Genomic DNA, 19,096 nt, shown 5'->3' on the forward strand with positions numbered 1-19,096 from the left:
GCCTTTGAGAAGAGTGGGATAAGTTAGGAAATTAACTTTTTTTCATTATTATATGATCATATGAGCAATTTTTTTTTTTTTTTTTTGTTTTTTTTTTTTGCTAATGCCAGATTGTTTAGTTTAGTGATACAGTGTTGAAACGGGCGTTTCAGCCCAACGCGTCCACTCCCGCCAGCGATCACCCTTGCACCAATTCTATCCTGCACCCCAGGGGAAAATTGTAGAAGCCAATTAACCTACAAACCTGCTGGAGAAACTCAGCGGGTGCAGCAGCATCCATGGAGCGAAGGAAATCGGCAACAAAACATTTCCTATTTCTTCGCTCCATAGATGCTGCTGCACCCGCCGAGTTTCTCCAGCATTTTTGTCTACCTTCGATTTTCCAGCATCTGCAGTTCCTTCTTAAACCTACAAAACTGCGCGTCTTTGGAGCGCGGGAGGGAACCGGAGTACCCAGGGAAAACACCACGCGGTTACAGGGAGAACGTACAAACAGCACCCGTAGCCAGAATCGCCCCGGGTCGCTATAACTAAAAAGCCACAACTCTACCGCTGCGCCACTGTGCCACCCCTGCTCTTGATAAAGTGTTGATGGTGGATCCTCTGGACATACTGCAGCCCATGTGGTGAAGGCATCGCAACGGAGTTGTTAAGTAGAGATTTCCAAGAATTTAATCCAGTACCATTGAAGGGATAGTGACGTCACATCAAAGTCAGTATTCTTAAGCACCTGCTGCCTTGGTCTTCTATGTGGCGATAGATTTGTAAGCTGCCTTAAGAAAAGCCTTGGTGATTTGAATGAATGAATACTTTATTGTCACATATGACAAGTCACAGTGAAATTCTTTGTTTGCAGACCCAAGGTATGTAAATAGTCACCACATAAAGGGCTCTGACAAAGTTACAAGGTATCCTGCGGCTGGTCAGATTTTTTCAGCTCATTCTTTGGATGATACCCAGTGAAGATGCAGCAGTGGGGGAATCGCTATTTAAGTCAGTGGATGGGGTAATGATCAAGATGATCACTCAATTTTGAGGATAGGTACATGGTGTATTTGGACAGGTGCATGGATAGGAAAGGTTTAGAAGAATATAGGCCAAATGCGGGCAGGTGTAGATAAGGCATCTTGGTCAGCATGGGCAAGTTGGGCAGAAGGGCCTATTTCCATGCTGTATGCCTCCAGAACTGAGAAAACTGTGTCGAGAAAGAAGGTAACCTATGCCAGAGTGGAAGTTGTGAATCAGCTTCCCACTAAATACATCGCATCTATCTTTACAAAGTTCAGCTTTGGCTTCATCCTTGATGTGAGAGAGTGAAATACTGGTTAGCATAAACAAGATCATAAATAAATTGAGAATTATTTGACATTTAATCCTTTAATTTGTATTTCTTTCTAGATCACTACGACTACAGATGGGTCCTCTGCAAACTTTGCCAAAGGCTTTGGTCAGAAATCGGGCTGTTACCTGTGTGTCAGCTCCTTGCTGATTAAAGAGGTAGGTTGTCATTTTTCTCTCTGCTCCCACTTAACCTTCCTCCCCCCCCAATCACAGATGGCGCCCGTGTATATGATGTTATGTTCAATTTAAATTTGTTTTGAGCACAAGGAATCTTCACAGAATGGCACGGCTGCGCAGCAGTAGAGTTGCTGCCTTAGAGACCCAGGTTCAATCCTGACTGCGGCTACTGTCAGTATGGCGTTTGCACGTTCTACCCGTGACTTGCGTGGTTTTCTCCGGGAGCTCTGGCTTCGTCCCACACTCTAAAGACGTACAGGTTTGTAGACTAATTGGCTTGGTAAAATTATAAATTATCCCTGGTGTTAGGATAGTGTTAGTGTGCGGGGATCTCTGGTCGGCAAGGACTCAATGGGCCGAAGGGCCTGTTTCCGTGCTACATCTGTAAACTAAACTAAAATTAAATGAGTATTCTCTTTGATTGCAGCCTTATTTTCTTATGTTGTGGGACTAGTGACTGCATAATAACTGTGAATCAAGGGTCTAGACCTTTCTAGTAAATTTCAGTAGATCCACTCCAAATTGCTAGCAGTTATCTTGTTTGACTGTTAGAATGATCAAGATCCAGCTCCCACCTCCCATCCCAATTGTACTTGCTTTCTGTGGAAGTTTCAAACTTGCAAACAAATTTGGAATGCGTAATATATGTTAGTTTACTCTTCCGCTGAACTCTATATGGGCTCCAACAGCAGAGCATGTACCTGCTGAGATTCAACAGTCAGATTCACATTGGTTAAATCAAAGAATTGGTGAAGCATTATACAATGGGTATATTTACAGAGACAACTTAGACAGCAGCACAGCTTCTGGGGCTCATTGACAAGAGATGTGTAGGAAAGGGAAATTAAAACGACTGATTAAATGCATCACACAATAAATATTGCATCACACAATAAATATTTTGTGAATTTATTAATCAAAGGGCTTTTGAATACAAGCAGTCACCTGCTAGGCCTGGCTTTATGGTTGTGTTGTTGTCATCTAACATTTTGTGTGTGGGTTAGGCTTGATCCTAGGCATCCAATGTGATGGTTTGGTTATTTAATTTTATTTGCATTTACAGTACGGACACAGGCTCTTCGCCCATCAAGTCTGTGCTGACCAGCGATCTCCACGCACTAAAGGGCCTGCCCCACTTGGGCGTCATTTGCGCGACACGCGGGTGGCGCTCGAAGATTTTGTGAATCCCAAAATCCTAGGGCGACCATGTGTCACTGCCTACGCCACCACGTCTCACCAGGCGCCATGCGCGTGTCACGACGTGCGCGTCATGCATTGTGACGAGCAAATGATGTCACGTAAATAACGCTCAAATAACGCCCAGGTGGGACAGGCCCTTAACACTATCCTACACACACACTATGGACAATTTATATTTATACAACCTGATGCTGCAAGGCAGCAACTCTACAGCTGCGCTACCAAATCATCCTCATTATTGTCCTTTACAGAAGACAGCTTACTGTATACTTCCAGTGCCAACTCTAAGTGCATCAGATCTCTAGTTTTGTGCAGGGTCGTTGCAAGACAAGACATCCAAATGGTGCATTTAATGTACTGGAAGACTGACATGCATTAGCACTTTTCGTGTATGAATGTGATGATTTCAGTTAAAATCGATGAAGTCTCAATGGTCTGTTTGATTCTACTGAGCTGAACTCTATCAGTTCCAGTGGGTGATGTTGAGATCTAAGTGAAACTTGAGGTGCTTGGGGTGCTGATAAATCACCAGATTTTGAAATGGTGTTTGTGCACGATTTAGGAGAAAATAATCATTTGATGGTCTGCTTTCTTGTCAGAATCCTCATGGGGATGTTGTGGCAGATATCCTACTGCTTCCCGATAAAAGCCCTTTACATTCAGGATATTCATTTGTTGACGAATTCGTAGATTCAAGTGAGTATTTTTGGCAGCAGTCTTAAGGTTGTTATAGTGCAGAACTGTCAGAAATCTCAAACTATAAAATAACAGAATGAAATGTTTGGTGCCGCTGGTTATTTTAATATATTGTGCCTTGCACTTAAATCTGTTGGTGGACAAGACGTCTGCAGTGCAGACTTTCCTGGTACCTGGGATGATGGATATTATAAAAGCTGAGCACATCTCATAAAATTCTTTAATAATAAAAATTGAAAAAGCTTGTATGTATTAACTTACATATGGACCTGACTCATTCTGCAAATCCACGTCCTGCTGCTCAACTAATTTCTTAACAATTTAATAAATTGCCTTCAGCTCTAAGCATCAGTGACTTTATTGTGACTTGGCATCAGCTCCACCTACATCAACCGACTCCAACTGGTCCAGAACGCAGCCGCCCGACTCATCACCCACACCAAATCCTGGCATCACATCAGTCCAGTCCTCAAACAACTTCACTGGCTTCCCATCTCCCACCGGATCACCTACAAAATCCTGATCCTCACCTACAAAGCCCTCCACCATCTGTCCCCCCCATATCTCACTGACCTCCTCTCCCCTTACCAACCCTCACGGTCCCTCACATCCACATCAGCCGGTCTCCTCTCCATCCACAAGTCCAACCTCCGCAGTTTTGGGGACAGAGCCTTCTCCAGGGCAGCTCCCAGGCTCTGGAACTCCCTCCCCCAACTGATCCGCAATTCCGTGTCCCTCACCATCTTCCAGTCCCGCCTCAAGACCCATCTCTTCACCTCTGCCTATCCTTAGCCCCACGTCCCCCTCCCTTTTCATCTGTGCATTAATTGCCTCATATTGTGTTTTGTATTGAATTCTGTCTTTACTTTGTGTACTAGTCATGTCTTTACTATTTATTTCATTCCCCTTACATGTTTTTCCTCTACCTGCTAAATTTTTGTAAGGTGTCCTTGACTCTTGAAAGGCGCCCATAAATAAAATTTATTATTATTATTTATTAAATGCTTCTTGAAAGTCCAAATAAATAATGTGAGTATGTTCCCTTATGTTAAAAATTTGTGTGGTTTTGCGATTATAATTTTTTTTTTTTTTTAACTAAGATTGTTTGGTGTCCCATATATTGTCTTGAAGAGTGCTCTGTGTAATGGAAGTGTTCAAACTATATATGTCTCAGTGTGTCACTCAGTTATTTTACCTTGTTGCTTCCATCTCCATGTTCCTTGTGTGCCATGATTCTTGATCCTTTATCTCTGGTATATCTTGGCAACCTTGTGCTGCTCTCAAGTACAATTACAAGAAATGCCAAATGATCAGATTGGTTTAATTAAGATTTGATGAGGCAAATGGATCAAACTAGCTGATGCGGAATCAGTAAGTCTCTGGTTTGGTGTTCATGAGCTGGATTGTCAGTACTAGTGGGCTGTATCGTTGGCACTGACACGGTTGCTCTCAGTTCCAAAGATGATATATAGTGAATATCTAATTATCTATCTATCCTACCTCAGTGCTTAAATACATGGTAATAATTTGATCTTCTGTTCCATCTTCCCTAAACAAGTGTGACATTTTCCACAATTACCACCATTTGTCACAATAGCCAGTAGCCATTTTTTACACAAATCAAAGAACAACCTCACAACTAGAGCCAAATTTACCATTAGGCTTCGTAGGCTGAAGCCTAGGGCCTCGAAATCTAGGGGGCCTCCGGCCAAGTGTAGAATATTTTTAACACTACCATAGGCCTTTCTTACATATGCTGTCACAATGCACTGTAGTCTCTAAATAACCCTTCAGTGATTTTCCTTGCCCTCCATTTCAGAATAATAGTGTTTTAAGCTGATAACTCAACACTAGCACTGGCAATAAATAAATAAATAAAAAGTGCCGCTTTCCAGCTCCTTATCTCATTGGCCACGGTCGGCTGCAAATTGGTGTCAATCTGGTGGACTCTTCCATCTTCCTCTAGTCGTGGGGGATGGGGAGGAGCCTCCGCAAGTGGAACAGCCTAGGGCCTCTCTTCATCTAAATCCAGCACTGCTCACAACTAAAATTAGGTTAGCCCATTGATTCTGTTTTGCCAGAAAATGTCTGCTCATTGGTACTAGTCACAGAGAAATCATGGACACTTGTCTTTGGTTCATCCAAGGCCTTGGAAGAGATTCAATTCTTCAAGGGACACCCATGTACTCCTTGTTGCTTTTATATAAATCAAATATACATACCTTTTTTTTCAAATTCACCAAATGCAAGATCAAACCACTTGGGAGATCCATTGACTTGCTTCTAAATCCTTCCTCAATACTCAAAGGTGAAGAACGTCAAGGAGAAGTGCAGGTAGAAGCCATGCAATCTCTTGAGACGACCATTTCTACTGCTGCTTAGTATACAGTACACTGTCTGCAATGATTGGATTATGACTGGGTGCCTGGAATCTAGCGGAGTAGGTTTCTAGTTTAAGTCACCAGTGGTACAGTATTTGGATGGGCAGCCACATACCTGCATATTCTCCACATTTCCACTTTTTTTAAATCCCTCACCTCCCCCCCTCCCCCCCTCCCCCCAGCATTCTCACCTCCCAGTGTTTTGGTAACTGTTCTCTCCTTTTTTTCCCCAGAGGTTACGGTGTCTAAAAAGAAACGTCTATGCATTAGGAGAATCCCATTTAAAGAGGCTGACACGGCTATTTTTGATCTCAAGCTGACAGGGAAAAGCAAGCAGATTGTGCCTTCATACACATGCATTGGGTAAGTAATGTCCTCAGAATTTTTGCCCGAGTGCACAATTACAAGAAATAAAAGATGTTACCCATCAAGTGTAATATTGGCACCTAATTTGAGGAAGGACATCCTTGTGATTGAGGCAGTGCAGTGTAGGTTCACGAGATTGATCCCTGGGGTGGCAGGACTGTCATATGAAGAAATATTGAAATTCACTGGAGTTTAGAAGGGTGAGGGGGGATCTTATAGAAACTTATAAAAGGACTGGACAGGCTAGATGCAGGAAAAATGTTCCCAATGAATTTCCACTTGGGCGAGTGCAGAACTAGGGGCCACAGTCTTAGAATAAAGGGGAGACCATTTAAGACTGAGGTGAGAAAAAACTTTTTCACCCAGAGGGTTGTGAATTTGTGGAATTCCCTGCCACAGAGGGCAGTGGAGGCCAAATCACTGGATGGATTTAAGAGAGTTAGATAGAGCTCTAGGGGCTGGTGGAATCAAGGGATATGGGGGGGAAGGCAGGCACGGGTTATTGATTGGGGGTGATCAGCCGTGATCACAATGAATGGCGGTGCTGGCTCTAAGGGCCGAATGGCCTCCTCCTGCACCTATGTTCTATGTTTCTAATTGAAGTAGATTTTCATACCATTATATAGAGTACAATTGCGCTGTATTTATTATCTCCGTACTTATTATCTTTAGGGCTAATTGAAAATCTGAAAGCTGGAATAATATATATATCTTTTCAGTTTCATTGAGTAGAGATAAGGCCTTTCTCTACAGCTGAATGCATTTTCCTTTAAATGTGAACCTTGTGTGAATTTTTTTTAAACTGCATTCTTTATCTGATTTGTATTTCAGTTTGATACCTAACTCCAGTGAAGGATCTAACTGTTAATTATTGACTGCCACAGTCCCAAGATTAGTTGCACTACTTGGTTTAAAGAGATCTTCATTTTTATATAGAATAATGTGCAGGAGTATGCCATTCAGCCCTTCGAGCCAGCACCGCCATTCAATATAATCACGGCTGATCTTCTAAAATCAGTACCACGTTCCCGCTTTTTCCCCATATCCCTTGATTCTGTTAGCCCTAAGAGCTAAATCTAACTCTCTCTTGAAAACATCCAGTGAATTGGCCTCCACTGTTTTCTGTGGCAGAGAATTCCACAGATTCACAACTCGCTGGGTGAAGGCGTTTTTTCTCATCTCAGTCCTAAATGGCCTACCCCTTATTCTTAAACTGTGTGGCCCCTGGTTCTGGACTCCCCCAATATTGGGAACATTTTTCCTGCATCTAACCTGTCCAATTGTATGTTTCTTTAAGATCCCCTCTCATCCTTTTAAATTCCAATGAATACAAGCCCAGTCGACCCATTCTTTCATTGTATGTCATTTTTATGTCCTCAGCAGAGGCCTCACTTATGTTCCCCTCTGCCCCCACCTCAACGAGTTCTGGGTCCGAAAATAAAATCTGTTCGCATTAACCTACCTGATATCCTGGTTGCGAAGCACTTTAACTCCCCCTCCCATTCCCAATCTGACATTTTCTGTCCTGGGCCTCCTCCATTATCAGAGTGAGGCCCAGTGCAAATTGGAGGAACAGCACCTCATATTTCACCTGGGTAGCTTACACCAGCGGTATGAACATTGACTTCTCTAATTTCAAATAGCCCTTGCTTTCCCTCTCTCTCTCCATCCCCTCCCCTTCCCAGTTTTCTCACCAGTCTTACTGTGCCCGACTGCATTCTATCTCTGTCCCTCCCCCTCCCCTGACATCAGTCTGAAGGGTCTCGACTCAAAACGGCACCTATTCCTTCTCTCCAGAGATGCTGCCTGTCCCGCTGAGTTACTCCAGCATTTTGTGTAATTTTTATATCATCCTTTATCTCATTGTGTATTTATCATGTACATGTCTCTGCCTTTATTGGGTATCCATAGAATATTTCAACGTGGAAACAGGCCCTTCAGCCCAACTAGCCCACACCGGCCATCATGTTCCAGCTTCACTAGTCTCACCTGCTTGCGTTTGGTCCATATCCCTCCAAGCCTGCCCTATCCATACATCTGTCTAACTTTTTTAAACGTTGGGATAGTCCCAGCCTCAACTACCTCCTCTGGCAGCTTGTTCCATACACCCACCATCCTTTTTGTGGAAAGAGATACCCCTTGGATTCCTATTAAATATTTTCCCTTTACCTTAAACCCATATCCTCTGGTCCTCGATTCACCTACTCTGGGCGAGAATCTGTGCATCTACCCAATCTCATGTAAAACTCTCATGATTTGATACACCTTATCTGCATTCTTAAAATCTGTATATTGGTGTCTATATATTTTGCCTCTTTGGTGTGTTTACTTGTGCGTGGCAAGAATTTCTATGTGTGCGTTTGCGTCTCGATGTTTTAGCTGGTGTTGTTTTTATTTTACAGAGAGCTTAGTGGTTTTGTCATTTGGTGTAGAAAAGGAAGAATCGCCAAACCAAAACCACTGCCCAAGCCCAGAAGCATGAGTAAAGTTATGCAAAGCCTATCACTAGAGGATGAGAATACAAAGTCTTTTCAAAGGTAAATGCATTTCACAGAGAATGTAGCTACTGTTTATCTTTAAACTATTATCCCAATTGACAGAAGTTAAAATTGGAACAATTGTTTTTTCTAATATCTCAGACTGTTTAAAAAGAAAAAATCCCCTCTTTTTTTGCATTATTTAGTTTTTATGTAATTAAAGTTTATCCTGCAATTAGACAGATTTAGGCCCAGCAGTGCGGTTGGCACCGGACTAAGCTGAGATGACTATCTCCACTGAGCAATGAAAATATCCAGTCTAGGCATTTGAAAGCTTTTTAACTTGTTGCAGCAAAAGTCAAGAAGATGATGCACTTACCATTCGTCTAAGCAAGAGGCGATCAAACTTGGAGGCCAAAGATACTGTGTACAGCTCGGAGAATATTTATGGAATTTCGGGTAAGGGTGGACAAACATGCTATTTTCCACATGCTTGTGTTTCTCAAATGAGAGAAAGTCACTGTCATAATCATAAAGGGAGAGAGAAATGTGAGCCTGTTAATGATTATTTTGTCTCTATTTTGGTGTAAAATCAAGCTGTTGGCAATAGTTATCCCAAATCCAAGAGCTAGTTGGACCCATTGCACGTATCAGCAGCAAATTAACATGCAGTTCTTCGTTGATGTAAATACGCTAATATTATGTGGTGATGTACAGGGTCTTGGTGAGACCACACCTGGAGTATTGCGTACAGTTTTGGTCTCCTAATCTGAGGAAAGACATTCTTGCCATAGAGGGAGTACAGAGAAGGTTCACCAGACTGATTCCTGGGATGTCAGGACTTTCATATGAAGAAAGACTGGATCGACTCGGCTTGTACTCGCTAGAATTTAGAAGATTGAGGGGAGATCTTATAGAAACTTACAAAATTCTTAAGGGGTTGGACAGGCTAGATGCAGGAAGATTGTTCCCGATGTTGGGGAAGTCCAGGACAAGGGGTCACAGTTTAAGGATAAAGGGGAAATCCTTTAGGACCTAGATGAGAAAAACATTTTTCACACAGAGAGTGGTGAATCTCTGGAACTCCCTGCCACAGAAGGTAGTTGAGGCCAGTTCATTGGCTATATTTAAGAGGTAGTTAGATGTGGCCCTTGTGGCTAAAGGGATCAGGGGGTATGGAGAGAAGGCAGGCACGGGATACTGAGTTGGATGATCAGCCATGATCATATTGAATGGCGGTGCAGGCTCGAAAGGCTGAATGGTCTACTCTTGCACCTATTTTCTATGAGACTGCCTTTATAAACAATTAGCTTCAGCACTGCTCATTCTTGGATCGTATTTTGATCCAACTTCAAAAAGAAACTTGTTTTGGGGGACATAAAAATTCTACTCGACTGCACTTGGCAATAATATAACATGTTGGGTGCAAATTCTTACTTTTTTTTAAATGTACATGGAGATAGCTTTATCTTATTTACCTAGCTTATCGGTTGCCCTGCACTCCCAGGGTCTGCGTTCAAATCCAACATGGCAGTAAAAATCTCTGAATTTAAATTCATTTTGTCAACCGCTCCTTCACAGACAACTACTTTGGAAATTGAGGAGTAAATCGACTGAGTAAAACATACATTGCGTCACCAGTGTGGACAAAATTGGAGTCATACTTGTTGGCTCTCTATGCTTACCTACCACAAACGGGAAAATAACTTTAATTCTATTTTTATCCACATAGCAATTCTGTACTTCCCAGCACTGAACGGTGGCCATTCCTAAATTGTGGATTGAATTATTTATTTTGCAAATAACAACATAAATAGAAGTATGAGTAGGCGTTATGGTCTCTGGATCCGGTCCTGAAATCTGTGCCTCAAGTTAATTTTACTGCCCAATTCTATCTTACTGACTTAACTATTCAAGCACCTCATATTTCACTTGGGTAGCTTACACCCCAGCGGTATGAATATTGACTTCTCTAACTTCAAGTAGCCCTTGCTTTCTCTCTCTCTCCATCCCTCCCCCTTCCCAGTAATCTGACCAGTCCCTACTGTCTCCGACTACATTTTATCTCTGTACCGCCCACTCCCCGGACATCATTCTGAAGAAGTATCTCGATCCAAAACGTCACCCATTCGTCCTCTCCAGAGATGCAGCCTGTCCCGCTGGGTTACTCCAGGGCATTTTGTGTCTATCTTTGATTTAAATCTGCAGTTCTTTCCTAACTATTCAAGATCTATTTCAGTGACCCAACATATTGGTGAGGGATAGAATTCCAAATATAAACCTAAATTAATTTCTTATCTCAGTTCTAAATTTTGAATGGTTGCCAGTGCCAGAAGAGTTATGGAACATGATTTTGTTCTGGTAAAGATTGAGAAGCACAACCCTTTGTCACAAATATGATATATTTTCCAAAGTTATTAGTTTTTTTATTAACTCCACTCATCTTCATTCTCTTCCCTTCCCTCATGGGAGCGGTTGTTCCAGATCTTTGGCTGCCAAACTAATGACCTGCTCGCTGGCCAATAGTTAATTTTCACATGCAGGTTCAGGAAAGTTTCTTGACTGAAGTCCCTTGCAATAGCCAAGTTTGATCCTCAACCCACATGAATTTTTTAAAGTAGATGTCAGTGATTAGCAATTTGGACCAGGAATCATGTTCAAAGGTGTTGATGCCAATTGCAAGTGGTTTGGATAAATCAAGCCCAAATATGTACTTCAATGGAACCAGGGTGAGCAGTTCTTCTCGGTGGGCGGCGCGACTCTGGTCAGCAACGGCCTCTGCAGTCTGTCCGCGTTTTATTATTTTCTGTCTGTGTTTTTATGTAGTTTTTGTTATTTTTTGTTGGGGTGGGGAAACTTTTTAAATCTCTCCCTGCACGGGAGACCCGACCTTTTCTCGTCGGGTTTCCGTTGTCGTTGGGGCCGCAACGAGGAGCGGCCTCCAACAGGAAGAGACCAGGCACTCTGGTGCTACGACTCACCGTCGCCGTCGCGGGGCTGGCCGAGTCCGGAGCGGGTGGAGCGGTGGAGGAGCGCTGCTGCTGCTGCTGCTGCTGCGGCCCGACCGGAGAGTCGGAGGCTCCAACGGCAGGTCTGTGGACGGCGGCACCGGGAGCCCGCGGGTCCCTGGAGGGAGACCGCTTTTCAGGGCTCTCACAACGGCGACTTCCCCCGCCCGAGTTGCGGGGTCGAAGAGCTCCTGGAGCGGGGCCTACATCACTGCCCCGCGCGGCTTGGAATGGCCGCGGGACTCTGCGAGCGCACGCCGGGGGCTCTAACACCAAGACCCGGTGTGCGACCTCGCACCACCCGGCGTGGCTTTAATGGCCGCGGGACAATCGCCATCGCCAGCCGGGGGCTTTGACTTTGACTCTGACATGGGGGGGGGAGAGTGCAGTGGAGAGATAAGTTTATTTGGCCTTCCATCACAGCGATGTGATGGATGTTTATGTAAATTATGTTGTGTCTTGGGTCTATGTGTTTGTAATGTATGGCTGCAGAAACGGCATTTCGTTTGGACCTCAAGGGGTCCAAATGACAATTAAATGTATCTTGTATCTTGTATTCTTGCATGTGGCGTGCACAGCCTAAAGTTGTGGGACAACTTGTTGTATTTGATTGTGCACGCAGGTTGATTGCATTCGTCAAAACAGGGTGGACCACGTGAAGGTTGCAGTCTCCCACCCCAAGGGTGAGCAGTTGAGGGTGAACATATCCAAGGTTGGATACAAAATTGGATTAATGGCAGGCAGTGATATGCTTTGTGAAAAGAGAGGGTGGGAATGGAAGATTGTTTTGCAGATTGGAGATCAGAAAACCAGTTTGTTACCACCGATATGGGGTGCAGTTTTGAAAAGGTTGTAGAGTTGTGATATAAGAATACAAAGTGTTTTTAACTTGCTGCAATTCTTTTTTGTTACAGCAATGGATGGTGTTCCTTTTGCTTTACACCCCAGATTTGAAAATACGATGAATGTAAGTTCAGCCTGTTGTGCTTGCAGTGTGAGCTGCAGTGATTTCAAAATGTGCATTCCTCTAAAGATTTCTCCTTCAGCCAACCTTCTGTGCTATTATCACCTGAAAATCTGCCTTTCTATGCTTGCAGGCTTGGAAATGAGTGGGTAATTGGCTATTTTAATGTTTCTTCATAAAAAAAAAAAAAACGAGGATATACCTTGTATTCTGTAGTTGAAGGATTGTGATGTGGTGATGGGGGTCTGCCTAGTCCAAGTTACTGAGTGAATCAGTTCCTAATGCTGACCATTTTCTGCGGAGATGCAACTCGTCGCATGCTACTAAGGATCTGTTTACATGTCCAAGGATACCTTCCATTATTTGTCTGTCATGGATGCCACCCCCACCACCATCACAGTGTGGTATTTCCATTGCAAAGTATGCCCACTGTTTGCATATCCAAGAGAGAGATACTGCCCAATTCTATCTAACCATCTTACATAAAGATACTTTCAAAAGAGAGAGCGAGATAGGGCGCTTGAAGATAGCGGAGTCAGGGAATATGGGGAGAAGGCAGGAACGGGGTACTGATTGCAGCTGATCATCCATGATCGCATTGAATGGCGGTGCTAGCTCGAAGGGCCGACTGGCCTACTCCTGCCCGTTGTCTATTGCCTGCCACTGACCATAGTATCGATTCCCCTGCAACTGGCTATCCAACATCATACCATCTAGAAATAACTAACTGACCCAAACACCACCAACATATTTCGCTTGGGCAACTTACACCCCAGCGGTATGATTATTGGTTTCTGTAACTTCAAGTAACCCTAGCTTTCCCTCCCACTCCGTCCTTCCCCCACCCTAGTTCTCCGACTAGTTTCACTGTCCTCTTGATTAATTTTACTGTTTGTATGCCTCATTGTCACCTTCCCCACAGCCAACAATGAAACATTCTATGTTTCCTTGATTGTTGTCTGCTTTGATCTGTCATTTTCACACCTTGCCTTTCCACATCTCTAGTTTCCCTCTCCCCTGATTCTCAGTCTGAAGAAGGGTCTCGACCCGAAACGCCGCCCATTACTTCTCCCCAGAGATGCTGCCTGTCCCGCTGAGTTACTCCAGCATTCTGTGTCTATCCCCACCAACTGCTGTTGATAACTGTCACAAGGTCCCCGGCCACCATAGCCTGCTGATGACCACGTCCACCCCTCTATCACTTTATAACAAATTGGCAGGTGTATTTGGTAAAGTGTGAAGAGACCTTTATCTGCTACTGACCACTGCTTATATTCTCTCCAATATTGTAACCGCCATTATCCATGGCCTCTATTGTTGAGGTAAGATTTATTTTAAGCACTCATTAGTACGTTGATAAACCTGACCATAGCAAGATGAACAGAGGTCATATTGGACTAATGGATAAAGTTGGAGACTATCAGCATATTCAGTTCTAGTGCAGTGATCATGCAATGGGATAATGCTGCAGCTCACATTTCATATCTTCCTGCAGGTACCCAACGTTAACATTACAAACGTCCAAATTAAGAGCCGTGCTGAAATAGAAAACGAGGCAAGTTTGACAAAGTGGTGCACGTGTCATTTGATAATATTTTGTGGTGGTCACTTAAACAACATAACCATTTGCATGTTGTTTGGCATGTTACATTTTCTTTTTGACCGTCTTGAATAAATGTTGATTAAAACTGAACCTCCAGCTCCATTTTGATACCTTGACTATCAAGTGTTGAGTTGTAACTTTAAATTATTTTCACCTCGTCTTCACATTCTTTCTATTTGTACAAATAAACCCACTTGGCAAAAGACATTGGTGAAATGATTGCCTGCCTTTAGACCATGCGCAACAACACTTGAAACTCAACACAATCCAAGATGGGGCAGCCTTGAATGGTGTGCCATTCTCCATTTGGATCATTCACTGCACCCATTGGTGCCACATGGGCTAGAATATGTATCATTTACAAAATGCATGATGTAGGCTACTCAAACAGTGCCTCAGAAATGCATGACTTTTACCACTGCTGAGTCAGTCCATCCTGACTTGGAAATACTTTCGCTTCTCCTTCAAAGTTGCTGAGTTCAAAAGTTGGAATACACAACTCAGTAACTTTTAACACCATGGGAGAAACCTTCTCCAGATTGCCGCAGAGGGTCATGAACAATTGTTTTACAGATTGGTAGAAAATTCCACAGAAGTTGGTGATGTGGCCATTGGTTTTTAGGATCCGTGTTGAAGATGTAGACTTGTAGAAAGCCACAATTTCTAAATTTATATTTGACATAAAATGTTAGTAGCACCAACGAGGGGAAGCAAATGGAATAACGGTTACTATTCTAAAAGGAGTGCAGGAGCAGAAGGGCCTGAGGTCACGGGTACAGTAATATAATGGCTGGGCAGGTTGAGAAGATGGTTAATAAGGCAAACAGTGCTAGGCTTTATTAATAGTAGCATAGAAAACAAAAACAGGGAAGTCATGCTGAGGCTTAATAAACATTTGTCCAGTCTCGGCTGGAGTATCGTTCAATTCTAGTCATTACATTTAAGGAATGATGTGAAGGCATTAGTAAGGTTCCAGAAAATATTGGTTATCAAGAAGAGGGACTATATTTATATGGATAAGTCATGAGACTAGGATTGTCTTCTTCAAGCTCATCAGGAAGGCTGGCTCCATCCTGGGGGCGGAGTTGGAGTTGGATTCACAGGAATGATTGTGGCTTTCTACAAGTCTACAACTTCAAGCCAATGATGATCAGAGATGGGTTATTTGATTAGAGCTGGATTCTATCTTCACTCAGTGTTTCAAGATATTTCTCTATGCATTCCCCTTCACACTTGATGAAGGCCAGTTGTGGTATCTGAACAGTTCCCATCAACTTTCCCCATGGAAGATGCTGTGTTTGCCCCACATCGACACGTGTAAACCTTGAGGCAAATGAATGTTTCCGCTAATATATATCATATTCTTTTCATTCTAGTATAACTACAGTTTCATGACAGAGAAGACTGCAGCTGCAAGACTCCCTCCAACAGCCTCCTAGTGCATGGATCAGTGCCAGTCCAAGATGCAGCCTTCTCACTCACGACAGATTCTTACCTATGACTTCGGATAAAAGCCATTGAATTGTGTTTGGGTATCACTGCAATATTTAACTAAACTCCTTCACTTGAACACACAATGGCCGCAATAGCCACAAATTTATTTTTGGTAAATGAATGCAAGGGCAAACACGTCTGCGCATTGCTGCTGAAACATCGTTATTACTGCAGGTTCTATAATTGAGTAGGGTCGTTTATGTAGTGGGAAGGTATGCATTAGCTCCATAATATGTAACTAGAATCGTAAAATAAGTGAGGTAAAGTTAGTGAGGGAGATTGGGTAGCTTAGATGGAGAATAAGATTGCAAAGTAAGGCAATATGTAAGGTGGAGGGGAGGGGGATGTGTGTGTGGTGCCATTTGGAACATTTATAGTGAGGCCTTTGCTTTCATTGCCAGCTGGCTGGTGTATCAAGGCAGGATGTGAAGCAGTTTGATGTAATTAAAATGAATCAGGAACGATTTATACAACCTGCTTAATTTGATGCTGTTCATTAAAATCTCCTGTCCAAGGAATTGATTCTACATGTGCACAGCAGGCTTAGGTTACCCAATTATCTGCTCTTACTTCTAAACTCACGAACAAGACCCAATCAATGGAGGGTCCTGCAATTATTGCTGAGTTTGTCAGTACATCAGTAGTTGTGGTTTATTCAACCCTCACAGTTTGGGTTTAATGTTGGAATCAATCATGAGACCAGTTGGGGTAAATTACATTAACAATACACTCAAAAGTCTAAAGATGAATGTTCAACCTGTAGATTACCTGACGTTGTACACTTTCCTATACACCTGTGCTATGAGAATCACTTTCTTAATCTGTTTCATTTTAAACTTTGTGGTTTACACAAACCAGGTTTTAATAATTATTAAAGTTGCATAAAATAAGCACTCACTTTGTAATTTTCACTTTTCAGTTATTCAACCGCAAGTATAATTGTGTCCCTCGATTAATAATTGAGTCATAGATGGAGAAGAGAAGCTCAAATGCATTTTACTGTACCTCTAGCACTGTAGACCAGGAGAAAGTTCCCAGTTACTAACGTTTGTGGTGTGCATGTGAGCTGATCTTGACCAGGCCGTACAAGGGATATCACCATCTTGGGGTAAGGAGAACCTTCAGTAATTTGTGTTTTAGAATGCTGGCCAGAGATCCTATTGAATACAAACTGAAGCATATTGCTGACCTGGCTATGTTTCCTCTTTGCCAAGACGAATGCTGCCAGCCTGTGTTCTCATGCAGAGTGGCAACTGAATCCATGACTTCATGGAAAGTGGGGGTAGGAGCTTTGGTATCAAACAGCTAGAAAATCTGAGCGTGGTGCTGAGGCTTTAGTAGAGATGTTACAACTAAGCAAAACTGATGCTGCAGTGGAACAAGATCCCCACCACCGAACATTAGTATGCAGGTAAATCACAAAGCTGTAAGGGGAATAGAATTATACCGTGGAATGACTTCCCATTTATACACTGGTGTTGCCTTTGTGCAGGTTCATCACGTCTCGACCTGAAACATCACCCATTCCTTCTCTCCGGAGATGTTGCCTGTCCCACTGAGTTACTCCTGTTTTTTGTGTCTATCTTCGGTTTAAACCAGCATCTGCAGTTCCTTCCTACACTATAATTATGTAAGTTACAACTTAGATAAGAAAAAGGATATGGTTAGTCTAAAAGTGAATATCTTGAGTTGGATAGGGGTGCGGTGGTGGGGGAGTAGAGGCAGGCCTCAATAGTGTAAGAGTCCACCTGGCAAAAATAGATTAAGGCCAGACATTTGTGGGTGAGTGACGGCTAACAAGAGGATCTTTTACGAAGAATATATTTTACGAAGGATATTTTAAGCATTCAAGGACAGCGTGTTCCAGTAAAGTTGCAAGGTGGAATTAATTGCCATAGAAGGCTGTGGAGGCCTAGTCAATAGATATTTTTAAGGTAGAGATAGATACTTGATTAATGGGGTTCAGGGGAGAAGGCGGGAGAATGGGATTTGGAGGGAGATAGATCAGCCATGATTGAATGGTGGAGTAGACTTGATGGGCAAATGGCCTAATTCTGCTCCTATCACGTATGAATTTAGGAAAGGGAAAGCGGGCAAGATTAGGGAAGCTTGGATGACAGGCTATTAAACTGCTTACAGAACTCAGCAGGCCAGGTAGTATCTGGAGGGAGATGGATCAAGACTCTTCATCTGTACTTGGGAGATTATGTATGTGAAACAAAAGGGCAGCTAAGGACAAAGGGGCGGTCTGTACTTGGAGCCAGGGTGAGATCCCATTCAACTGGACATCTGCTCAGTCCTGCTTGGGCATTCACGTGGCTTCTAATCCTCCTAAATAAGCAAACCTCCGTTACCCAGGGAAAGAAAGAGATTGAATATGTGATTCTTAAGACTTTGAGTACATTTGACAATTTCAATTGGATGCAGTCTTCACATAAATAATCTAGTCAAATTGTCCTTGCCTCAGGCACACTTATTTTAAAACTTATGCAGAGTAAAGAATGCATAAAACATGAAATATTTAAGTTCATAATTATTAGAAGTAGAGCTAGGCCATTCGGCCCATCAAGTCTATGTCATTCAATTATGGCTAATCTATTTTTCCCTTTCAATCGCCTTCTCCCATAACCCCTGGCACCCTTATAATTTTTCAGCATGAATTTAACACTTCTGGTGAACTCAATCTTATAATCCTGGCTAATTGACAGATCGAGTATAATAGACCATAAAGCACTGGGAGTTGGCGCAACTTCATCAGGATTTTCAGGGGAAACCTGTATACAGCAGCTATTCAGAAATATCTTTATATGAAAATTCTTGCAAGAAATTCCAGGAAGAGTAACAAAAGATCTGGTTTTCAGTCGGGATGGAAATGGTGTCTCGTATCAGAGGTCAAATGCAGCCCACACTGTTGAACTAGGGGCATAGATATCTGTCTGATCGCAATAGCTTTTCACTGTAGGAAGGAACTGCCCCCTGACTCTGTCTGAAGACAGATCACCTATTCATTTTCTCCAGAGATGCTGCCTAACCCACCGAGTTACTCCAGCTTTGCACCTATCTTTACTTCTCACTGTACCTCGATACATGCGACAAACTTGGGAGTTCATCTGAGGTTACAACCAAAATCTGAAATCAAAATTGTTGGAAATATTGAAATGAAGTAACATCGGTGAGAATATAGGAATGAGCCACTTCACCCACATACCATGCCAATACTTGTGCTCCAGTTAGATCTCTTCCAAATCATTCTTCATCTAATTTATTTATCATAAATGTTATATTGATCTTCATTACAAGTGAGATTGATTTCAGATGTCTCAATACCTTTCGACAGCCTTAGTAAGACCAGAAATGGACTTTAAAATATGTACGCCATGGATTGTGAA

At 42.7% G+C, this 19,096-nt stretch overlaps 1 protein-coding gene across 1 annotated transcript in view; it reads left to right on the forward strand.

Moving 5' to 3' along the window:
* mvb12a (multivesicular body subunit 12A) overlaps window positions 1-16,602 on the forward strand; it is a 28,641-nt gene extending 12,039 nt beyond the window's left edge. The window contains exons 3-10 of the mRNA XM_055664047.1: window positions 1,399-1,497; window positions 3,318-3,414; window positions 6,029-6,158; window positions 8,564-8,698; window positions 8,991-9,097; window positions 12,561-12,613; window positions 14,106-14,165; window positions 15,590-16,602. Of these exons, the coding sequence (XP_055520022.1) occupies window positions 1,399-1,497; window positions 3,318-3,414; window positions 6,029-6,158; window positions 8,564-8,698; window positions 8,991-9,097; window positions 12,561-12,613; window positions 14,106-14,165; window positions 15,590-15,652 (744 nt within the window). The 3' untranslated portion in view covers window positions 15,653-16,602. The remainder of the gene's footprint in view (window positions 1-1,398; window positions 1,498-3,317; window positions 3,415-6,028; window positions 6,159-8,563; window positions 8,699-8,990; window positions 9,098-12,560; window positions 12,614-14,105; window positions 14,166-15,589) is intronic.
* Window positions 16,603-19,096: the final 2,494 nt, after the last annotated feature.

This window comes from Leucoraja erinacea, chromosome 39 (genome assembly GCF_028641065.1).
Source record: "Leucoraja erinacea ecotype New England chromosome 39, Leri_hhj_1, whole genome shotgun sequence".
NCBI lineage: Eukaryota > Metazoa > Chordata > Chondrichthyes > Rajiformes > Rajidae > Leucoraja > Leucoraja erinaceus.